General features: G+C 48.7%; 2 protein-coding genes across 8 annotated transcripts in view; one reads left to right on the forward strand and one right to left on the reverse strand.

Moving 5' to 3' along the window:
- On the forward strand, window positions 1–3,304 carry LOC101994612 (probable N-acetyltransferase CML1). 3 transcript variants are annotated; one of them, XM_026787983.1, is made up of 3 exons: window positions 1,087–1,146; window positions 1,603–1,935; window positions 2,457–3,304. In XM_026787983.1, exon 3 carries the CDS (start codon window positions 2,486–2,488, stop codon window positions 3,179–3,181), a length of 696 nt encoding a protein of 231 aa, XP_026643784.1. In that variant the 5' UTR covers window positions 1,087–1,146; window positions 1,603–1,935; window positions 2,457–2,485; the 3' UTR covers window positions 3,182–3,304. The 3 variants fall into 3 exon arrangements, with proteins under 3 accessions (XP_005364703.1, XP_026643784.1, XP_013208297.1); XM_013352843.2 differs by having other exon boundaries at window positions 1,103–1,146; window positions 1,853–1,935; XM_005364646.3 differs by lacking the exon at window positions 1,603–1,935 and having other exon boundaries at window positions 1–1,146.
- A 2,525-nt stretch (window positions 3,305–5,829) lies between these two features.
- Window positions 5,830–10,566, reverse strand: part of Tprkb (TP53RK binding protein) — an 8,305-nt gene continuing 3,568 nt past the window's right edge. For 3 of the 5 annotated variants that reach the window (XM_005364647.2, XM_005364648.3, XM_026787984.1), the window contains exons 2-5: window positions 10,026–10,188; window positions 8,530–8,652; window positions 6,952–7,128; window positions 5,830–6,147 (exon numbers count right to left, since the gene is read on the reverse strand). In XM_005364647.2, coding sequence (XP_005364704.1) covers window positions 6,061–6,147; window positions 6,952–7,128; window positions 8,530–8,652; window positions 10,026–10,166 — 528 coding nt within the window. In that variant the 5' untranslated portion in view covers window positions 10,167–10,188 and the 3' untranslated portion in view covers window positions 5,830–6,060. The remainder of the gene's footprint in view (window positions 6,148–6,951; window positions 7,129–8,529; window positions 8,653–10,025; window positions 10,189–10,566) is intronic. The other 2 variants (XM_005364649.2, XM_013352827.2) reach the window with 2 other exon arrangements.

The following is a 10,566-nucleotide window of genomic DNA, read 5'->3' on the forward strand; positions in this document are numbered from 1 at the left end:
TGTGATTTTGTAACCCATTGGATATAAATGACTAAAACCCATATATATATTTCCCCCTATGGAAACAAAAGCATTGCCAAACAAAGATTCTCTGTTTTTTGTTTATTTAGTTTTTTTTAGTTGTAAGCAGTCAATTCCCTGTCACCCGCGAGCAGGCCCCTCTCTCCTGCCCAAGGCAAAGACCCTTAAGATACAGAGAGAGGACATGGGGGCGGGGCTGCCTTGGTCTGCAGCAGGCAGCCTCTCTCAGTCATTTGCTCCATGTCTGTCTTCTGAAGAGGCATCCTTCTGCCCTCAGCCGGGTGTGCGCAGACTTTACCATCCATTTTATTCTAGGTGTCGCTGCTCCCTGGCCTTGGAGCCCCGCAGGCCTCACCGCAAAGCTCTGCCCGAGTCATCCGCAGAGGAACCCCAGGGCTGAGCGCGGGGCACGTGTCCAGCATGCATGGAGCTTGTCACTGCTGAGCCCCACCTAGGTCCTCTGCCACATTGTATTCTCAGGGCTTGGTTCTCAGCGCCCAGGCAGTGTGTTCTCTCTGAGGGCTGCAGCGCCCCTATGCCCATCGCCCGCCATCTGCTACAGACCTTTCGCTCCCCCGTGCCCTGGGTCTCGCTTCGCTGGGGACGCCGGTGGCTCTCCTATCTCAGCCCCTGACGGCTGGGGCGCTGGGCGCGCGCTGCGCAGCCGCTGCTCTCCCCCGCCCTCGGGGGCCAAACCCCGGCATCTCCGCGCGGCTCTGGGAGACTGAGGGAAGCTCTGTCTCGGTTGTTTCTCCCTCCTATAGGAAACCTTTTTTGATTAACCCCGGTGGGACAGCTGCCGAGCCAATTGCTCCGGAGAGGCCCAGAGGGCCAAGGTGAAGTGGAGGCTGACACATTGGGGCACAGACACACAGAGGGCCCTCCTATCCTGCCCCCTTCTTGAGAAAAGTCAGGCAGTGGCTGGGGTCATGGCTGTGTTGGGAAAAGTAGGAGACGGCACGCCCCGGCTGCAGACGCCCGAGGATCCTGTGTGCAGGCGCGGCTCCTCCCCATCGGCCCCACCCGACTTGGAATCCACTGAATCCCCTGAACGGCTGGCGCCCGAGCAGCCGGCTCCGCGCCTCTCACTGGCCTTGCTGGAACAGGGGAACGACGGAAACCGAGGTGAGAGCGGGCCCTGGGTGACTCTAGGAGTCCGGGAAGGACGGCGGCCTTTGCGGTCAGGGCCTTCAGCGTCTGCATCCTCCCTCACCCGGACCCCTGCCAAGGCCGCCCCCTCCCAGGCGCCGTCGGAGCCCGCCTTAGCATGAAGGTGCCCTCTAGCCTCTCCCATGAGCCGGGTTCTGCCTCCCTCAGCTCTAGCCTGGGCTTTCCTGCTGGGTCCCTGGCCCGGCATCCGACAGGGCTGCCCCGGAGCCGCCACCTAAGGCAGCTCCGGACGCAGCTCCCCCTACTCTATTAGCCCCCTCTAAGTAACTATATAGAGGACTTGGTCAGGATGGCCACCGCGGGAGTGGAGGACCATCCTTTCCACCCGGTGGACGGCTGCCACATCAAAGGTTTTGCCTGCTAGCCACCTACATACAATTATTTGTTTGTTTGTTTGTTTGTTATTGACAGTTACACAGTTGTTGTTTACATCCTGCCAGTGAGCAAAAGTTAAATTTAGGGGTGTAATGGAGTATTCCCCAAGAGAGAAAGAAAACAAAGCAACAATTAGCAAATTAAAACACAAAAGACTGACAAATTCCCGGACAAAATGCTCCGCTCCCTAAAAGGAGGCCTCTGAAACCAAAAAGCTGCTTCTTAAGTGGCCACAAATGACCCAGGATCAGATGGTCCCTGTCTACTGACCCGGTTTTCTTACCAGTTGTTGGGCAGACCCAGGCTACCTGTGCTGCATGTAACCAGAGGCTGATGTCCTTCCAGACACTCTTGGTTGTGCAGTAGCAGGTAAGACTGGCAGCACTGTGGGGAGGGTCTCAGCGTGGGACTGGAGTCCTAGAACTGCCTGAGGGCTCAAGGATAAGGGTTTGCAGCGAAGGGTGGTTTTGTTTGTTGATTTCTGCCAGCTCTGTAATCTAAAGTTTTACAATCCTTGGGAAGGAGATCTGCAGGAAAACACCTGGAAACACATGCCTGTAACGCACAGTCCACAGACAGTGACCTAATGGGTGCATGGGTCCATCTGCAGCACTGGGCTTGTTTATGTACCCGGAGCTGCAGACAGTGACCTAATGGGTGCATGGCTCCATCTGCAGCACTGGGCTTGTTTATGTACCCAGAGCTGCAGAGGCTTCTGTAGGGTAAGAAGGATGGAGTCAGGTGTTGCTGGACAGACCTTCTCCCAGTGTTTGTGTCTGCTTCCTGTCTGGTGACAGCAGAAAGATACACCCTTGAACAGAGGCTAAATGGGTCTTAGGATGTTGGGAGGCAGAAGGTCAGGAGACTTCCATGGTTTCTTTCCTGTTCAGGCCTCAGGGAAAGTGCCTGTCTCTCCCGGATGCCGAGATTTGAGACCCAGAAATCTCCCATGGCTCCTTCTCATATTCGCCAGTACCAGGACAGTGACTATAAACATGTCCTGGATTTGTTCATAAGCGGCATGGAGGAGTACATACCCGCCACCTTCCGCCACCTGCTGACGCTGCCCCGGACCCTCCTGCTCTTACTTGGGGTGCCGCTTGCTGTGGTCCTGGTGTCTGGCTCCTGGCTGCTAGCTGCTATAAGCATCTTGTTTTTGCTCCTTCTCGTGCAGCTCCTTGCCAGACATCCCTGGAAGGAGTATGTGGCCAAGTGTTTGCACACAGACATGGCTGACATCACCCAGTCCTACCTGAATGCCCGTGGCTCTTTCTGGGTTGCTGAGTCTGTGGGAGAGGTGGTGGGCATCGTGGGTTGTCTACCAGTCAAGGATCCCCCATTAGGGAGGAAGCAGATGGAGCTCTTTCACCTGTCTGTGTCGTCACAGTACCGTGGACAGGGGATTGCGAAATCACTGGTTAGAACTGTCCTCCAGTTTGCACGGGGCCAGGGTTACAGTGATGTTGTTCTTGGGACCAGTGTCTTGCAGCGAAGCGCTATGGCCCTCTACCTGAGTATGGGTTTCAGGAGAACAGATCGGTACTTCTTGAGTATATACTGGAGGTTAGTAGATAACCCTACATTTCAATTAAAGTATTCCCTGCCTTCTGCCTAGTAAGTGGAACTGAGACCTTAGCTCCTGGGCAGCAAACAGGCCCTGCTTCATGTTCTAGGAACCAGTGAACCCTGTCATGTCAGTGTAATGAACAATAAAAGCTCCTTGCTGGTGCACACCAGATTCTAGTGCATGTGATTGCTGTATTGGGAGTTTTGAGGGTTCTAACACACTCTTGGTTTCTGCGGTGCCTGTGTTTCATACACCTAGCCCCATATTAATGATGCAATATGGACAATGTAAAATACTAATGCTTGTATTTCACTTTTGAGTTTGTGGACCAGAAGTTTCTGTAGGGCTGGAGGGGGCAGCTCACCTAACCTCAGCACACATGTGGGAGCATCTAAGTTGGCTGAAAGTGCCAGATATCTGTGTGCTGTCCTGTCCCAGCAGGTCAGCTGGGCAAGGTCAGGGGCTTGGCAGAGCAGGCATGCTAAGGCAAGGCAGAAACAAAGGATTTCCAAGCACTGCAGGTGTCAGCTGAGGACATGCCAGACTCGGGGACAAATGTAGTCTGTGCTTACAAGATTTGCAGGGTCCCAGACCAGAAGCTGAGCGTGGAACTGAGAGAAGACCCAACAGGTATTTTGTCATGGCAGGGTGAGAAGTTGGCTAGGACAGCTGAGGACTGCTTCTATGGGGGAAGACCGGGATGTAACTGACACTCATGGTGGCCAGGCTTGTAGAGCTGTTGTGTGCAGTCTCACGGGGCAGCACCACTTTAGGGAGGCCAAGCATACAGCTCTGCACTTCCAAGCGTATATGGGGAGCACCCTACAGTGCACACTCCTGGTATCTAGGCTGGACCCAGTCAGAGTTCAAAGGCCCAGGAAAGCACCCTACATCTGTGCACTCCTGGTATCTAGGCTGGACCCAGTCAGAGTTCAAAGGCCCAGGGATTCCAGAGACTCAGGTACCTGCTTGTGCCATCTTATACCCCCTGCTGGGATGTGGCTGAGCTTATACATGCAAGGCTGTGGCTCTTTCAGCTAGTTCATCTGTAACACTGGGGTGTTAGAGATGTGGGTGGGGGTATCTTGCCATGTCTCCCAGCCTAGGTTAGAGACTGCTGATCACAGAGCTCCAGGCACCGTGAGCCAATAAATTGTGCCACTGGGGAATATTGGGGCTGCTTTTTCATCCTGGCATTACTATCGATAACAGCTAAACCCCAGAGGAGTCAGCCAAATCAAGCCTGCCCTGGACTGCTGGCAAACCTCGTCATGGACCAATTTCAACTACACAGAGACCCCTTGCTATGTCACTCTAAACACAGGTGACGTGATTACTGGGGTTATATGTTTCACTCTTTCTTGCTATGTGGCTCTCCTTGACTCTGTCTTGATGGTCACCACAGTAGGAATTCTGTCCATTCTCACCCTGGACTGCCTCCTTGGGCTTCTGGGATATCTTCTATATCACCCAACAACGACCAGTATCCACAAGAGGGATCTGCATGCCCCTGAGCTCATTTGATGTGGTCCCTTGTGAGCGCCCATGAGGCAGGATGCTGAGACCATGCATCTCTCCATCATAGCTTGAAGAGAATCAAGACTTCTTTCCTTTGGGACAATCCTGAGCCAGTTTCACTTGCTCTGCATCATCCTCTGCCCCCTGCATAATCAGGTGCACTGAGAAGGGGATTCTGGGTGACGGGGTACCTAGAGAACAACCCAGAACTGAACTGTGAGAGGCCACCATGGCTTTCAAGTTCAAGGGGGGAACAAAAGGTGGAACTGCCCGCATGTGGGAAGAACATGGAGTCACCGTTTTTGAATGAAATGAGGTGACTAGTATCTGCCACTTCCATGTATTTAAGTTACTATTCCATCCCCAGAGCTCCCGTTCAGTTATGTAAAAACCTAAAAGCCCAGGCCAGATGGCCTTCAGCAGACAGGGCTCCTAGACCCCTGTTGAGGGTTTTTATTCTGATCCCAGTGCCATGGAGATAAGAGCCAGTGAACTTTGGACTGGCTGTCACTGTGGCCTAACCAACCCCCAGTCCATAGACCACACCTCCAGTCCAGTACCACACACTACCTGATCAAATCAAGGTTTACTGGAGAGAGGCGTGTCCTCGGTGCCAGCTGTCGGACAACAAGGTGGTGTTGAGTAAGCGCAGCAGGAGCCAGATGGCCTTTGAGGAGGAGAGAACTCTGGCTCTTCACAACGCATTGCTAACCATTGAACAAGCCTATCTTCACTGATACAATCAAAATAAAAGATAAAGTGAAAGAAAAAGAAAACCATCAAATATGGTTAAATACTAGTTACATGATTCTGAGATTAATTAATATTGCTATACTATTTTACTTGTAGTGCACTAAGACATACACACCTAAGGTTGTTATGAGAAGGGGTTTATTTATTAGAAATAGAATTTGACATGGTTCCATAGGCTGTTCTGGAACTTGTGGCATATCTCCGTCTGACCTCAAACTTGTGGCTTTCTCCTGACTCAGCCTCCTGAGTACCTGGGATGGAGGATGGAGTCACCACACCAGGTTTAGAGGGAGAGAAATTCTTACACATAAAACACCAAGGATCCAAAAGCTGAGAGGAGCCATGTGGACAAACCAGAAGTCCAAGGGGAGATGCAAACTGACGAATGACTCACTGAGCAAGAACCATGGACACTGTAGCCGTAATTAGGTGCTTACACTTTTATTTCAATTGTATAAAAATAAATACGTTCAAGTACAAACAGAAGACTAGAAGACAATGCCAAATACCACAACAGGGATTACCTCTGAGACGTGAAAAAAGGGGCTGATATGTTTTCTTTTTCCCTTTTTCAGTGATGAATATGTTAATTTCATAACCACGAAAGAACAGCTAGTGGTTAACTCTGAGATCATGTCTTAGTGTTTTGGAGCATCTTATAAAACATCCTTTGTTGACATCCTACAAATGATAGCATCCAATAATGTCCCAATGCTCTCTTCTTGTGGTGACAGTTTGTATGCCTGTAAAGTGAATGACAATCTGTGAGTGCTGGCATGTCCAGTCACTGTTATTACACACATTTATATGTGGCATTATCACTTTACTATGGCATTAATGATTTGAAATTACATATAGGTTTAAAATGTTCAAAATAGGGGTAATTAGTCACTCATATCACATCAAATATCCTTTTTAAAAATTGTAGTTATTAATGTAAAAAGCAAATCTCCTAAACACAGAAATCACAATTCTATCAGCCCACACTGGGGATTAACTTCATACGGTCACTGTGTATTGAAAGAGATCCCTTTTCTTATAGTTCTCAGTGACTCCATTCTGAATTCGTTCCACAAACTTGTACATCCCAGTTTTTCTCATCCACAAATACTTTCCAAGGTCTGTAAAGTTATTTTAGTATTTCTCAACCTCATTCTACTTGTAAGGGTGTTTTGCATGTATGTGTGAGTACTGCATGTGTGCAGTTCCGATGAAGGCCAGAAGATGGCATCAGATCCCCTGGAAATGGAGTTACAGAAGGTTATGAGCATGCTGGGAATCAGACCAATGCCCTCTGGATTAATGGCAAGTGGTCTTAACTGCTGAGTCTACTCTCCAGTCCCACACTATTTCTTAGACGTTCAAAAGGTAATGGGAATGAGAGGAGGCAGCGATGAGTAAATGCAATAATAGGATTTGTGAAAATGGAATGAACACCATTATTGTATGCTAACTAAGGAGTTAATAGTTCAAAATTCATAACAGTAATGAGCAACCAGCATTGGTGTAATTTATCTATTGAGCTCATAAAAATGTACACTACAAACCTTTCTGACTTCTGAGAGCTTTGTTATTTCTGGAAGGCTTTCCAAAGGCACCTGCTCACCTTCCACTTGAGATATTAGGTGTTGTTGGTGTATTTGTTTATCTCCCTCTTCAACGTAAACAATCAGAACCGAAGTGTCCCTTTCTGAGATACCAAATTTTTTCAAAGCCTCTGAAATCTATGATAAAAAAAAAAGGAAAAAAAAGAGAAGAAACTGAGGCAGTGTCTTGTGTGGCCCAGTCCCTGCCAGCTCAGTCGGGGTCCCTCTTCTCCTAGTACACCTTGTCCTTCAAGACTCCTTCCAGCCCCTCCCATGGCTGTCCCTGTGCACAGCTGCACTTCGCTCCTCTGGACCAAGCCCTGACTTCTGGGCTTTGCACATAACCACCTGTGCCTCTACCTCCAGGTGACCTTCCAGGTCATCATTTGTACTCCTACTGTCATTTCTCTCAGGGAAGCTCAACTTTTGTTTTATGCATCTGCTTCTCTGACTGCACCTGTTTCTTCTGCCCCTAGAGCTGTGTCCTGTGCAGGGATATGATGTCTTCAGTTGTTTCCAGTGACTCTGTTAATGGTGATTCTGCTGCCGTGCTAAGTGCATTTTATAAACTTTACAACCAACTGTAGTTTAATTCTGCCACAGGTTTCCTAACCTTCCCCTTGATAATATTAGCACGTGGTTCTTACTAACAGCAGTAGTAATACGGAAACTTCATCAGCAGAGTTCAGACGTCTTTATCATGTCACACACAAAATGTCAATACCTCGGTAACATGCCTTTGAGCAGCACTCTTGGACTGGGGAGATGGCTCAGTGGGTAAAGCACTCACCACACAAGTGGGAGGATTGTGGTTCAAATCCCTAGCTCCCCTGTAAAGCCAGGCACAATAGCAGTTGTATGAAACCCCAGTGCTCCTACAGCAAGATAGGAGTTGGGGACACAAAAATCCAAGAAGCTTGAAGGCCAGATAACCTGGTGTACACAGTGGAGAAAGATAGGGACCTTTGGAAGACGGCAAGGACCACCGGAGTTCGTCCTCTAGAGCTCCACAAGAACACTGTGGCACTCAACACATGCACACCTTACACAGACATGCATTCACTCACATGTGTGGGGGTGGGGGATCATCCCTATGAGGATTTCAAACCATGGGTTTTTCTATGCCCTGGGTGTGTGAGTGAGCAGTTGTCAACTGCTCTACCAGGTTACAGAAGCTTCTGGTACTGACTATAAAAACACACATTCCATCTCTAGTTTAGAGGAAGAGTGACACAAAATGCATCTACACCTCACGCTTTTAGCACGTGCGCTTCTGCCAGTTTCTTAAGCTCAAGGGGTCTACTTAAGACAGAGTGGGCAGGGCAGAAATACCAAGCTCATGTAGTTTAAACTTTGATGACCAGGAAACTGACTCCACACTGGCTGCAGCAGTAAGCGGCAGGCAGCCTCCACCTCTCTACACAACTACCCTGGCTCAGTGCTAACATCTGTCTTGGAGACTCTGACCCCAGGGCTACACTGCAGGAGGAGGACCTGCTTCCCTGACGAGACAACAGAAATAAAGAGTCACCACTTTACGTTGTTATTAGGGGAGAGGTTGAAGATAATTTCAGTGGACAGAGTTCTTGTCTTCATTTTTCCCAGCTTGTGGAGATGAATGGCTTTGTTTGCTGCCACCAGTATCTGAAATGGATCGACAATCTATCAGAGAGAAAAAAAGGATTAGCACAGAGAATCCGCAGCTTCCCGCACCATGTGCCCTGTCTGAGGTAACTCTAGTCCAGCCCTTCAGTGATCACCATTCTTATGGTCTGTATAAAAAGGGCTGCTGCAACACACACACACACACACACACACACACACACACACACAAAGCTTGTGGTAGGGGAAGCCCCAGCCAATCACCTTATTTGAAGGGCAGGTACCCCTTAGGCGAATGTTTACCTATAAATCTGGTGGGTGTGCTCCCCACCTTCCCTTTTTTATTTCCTGCTTGTCCCTAGAACCCTGGTTTTGTAAGCTCTCCCCTTCTTCCCCTTAATAAAGCTGATACTATAGCTAGCCTGGTTATTCCTATTTGCTGGTCGTTTACGCCCCTTCACTTGTGTAAAATACAAAACTTCAAAGCTGCAAGATTATTGAAGCCTAATACGGAACAGGCCCAATCCTAAACTTCACAGTATTCAATGAAATCAGTGTACTTGTGTAACAGATGAGGTTACCAAGGCAAAGATGCCTGGAGTGGGGGTGGGGGGGGTTGGTGGGTAAGTTTTCATAACTAGTTTTTGATGTCCAGCTCACGGTGGGTGGTAGCACCCCAGGGCAGGTGCTCCTGGGTTCCATAAGAAAGCAGGCTGAGCAAGTCATGGGAAACCAGTGTTAAGCAGCACCCCTCCAATGCCTCTGTGTCAGCTCCTGCCTCCAGGATCCAGCCCTTTAAGTTCCTGTCTGAAGTCCTTTGACAATGAACAGTAATCTGGAAATGTAAGTCAAATAAACCCTCTCCTCCCCAAGCTGCTTTGGTCATGGTGTTTCATTGCAGCAGGTGTAACCTAACTAGGAAGAAGCTGGTAGCAGGATGGTGGAGTACTGCTGCCACAGACCTGACCGTGTTGTTGTGGGGAGGATTGGACAAAGACTTTCTAACTGTGGCCTAGAAAATCCACCGAGAGTTAAGAGCTCAGTGCGCTGTTCTGTGGGATCCTGGGAGAGAAGTTGAGAGCAATACAGATGATGGAGGCCCGGCTTGTGAAGTTTCAGAGGAAGCAAAGGCTCTACAGGGCCTTCTGCATGAAAGCTCTGTGATATCTGGAAGCTGAGACTGAGGAGTCAGCCATGATTAAGAGACCAGCACTACTCAAAGACACCTCTGAGGCACTGGGACCATGGGTGCTGGTTGGCTGGAAAGGAGAAATTCGCAGTGATTAAGAAGAGACCAGTATTACTGAGCCCTTCAGACTCTATATGCTGTTTTAATCCAATATTTTCAACCTCAATATAAGAGAAATTTAAGGTAAAATTACATATTCTTAAATGCCTGGCATGGTTAATTCATTCTCATATTTTGTACTTACCACATGAGGGTTTATCAATGAGCCATTGAGAGATCCTTCCATGGCCTTTTTTCTCAAGTCCCCTGCATTTTTTACATCTTTAAATAACAGAAGGGTCACTCTGCATTCAGGAAACAGGTCCAACTGCTGAGATATCTGCATTTCCTAGACAACGAGGACACTACTGGACAAAAGGAAAAGACCACAGCAGGTCGTTACATGTCAAAGATAGCATCCATCTTCCCCACTGGTTTCCTCTCTGCGTCTCTCTCCTGACAGTCTCGCCGTCCTAGACTTGCTCTGTACCTCCATCCCCCAGGACCTAGAAATGTTTGTGAAAATACACTCATCTGTAACCAACTTAACAAAATCCTTCCATTCTACTTTTCTGATTCTGTCCTAGCTTCATTTCTGCTGCTGTCATGAAACATTCTGACCAGAAGCAACTGAGGGAGGAAAGGATTTATTTGGCTCACACGTCCAGGAACCCAAAGGCAGACACCACAGAGGAACACTGCTTGCTGACTCATTCACTAGCTTCTGCTTAGTTAGCGGTTTTAAT

This window comes from Microtus ochrogaster (genome assembly GCF_000317375.1).
Source record: "Microtus ochrogaster isolate Prairie Vole_2 chromosome 14 unlocalized genomic scaffold, MicOch1.0 chr14_random_3, whole genome shotgun sequence".
Classification (NCBI taxonomy): domain Eukaryota; kingdom Metazoa; phylum Chordata; class Mammalia; order Rodentia; family Cricetidae; genus Microtus; species Microtus ochrogaster.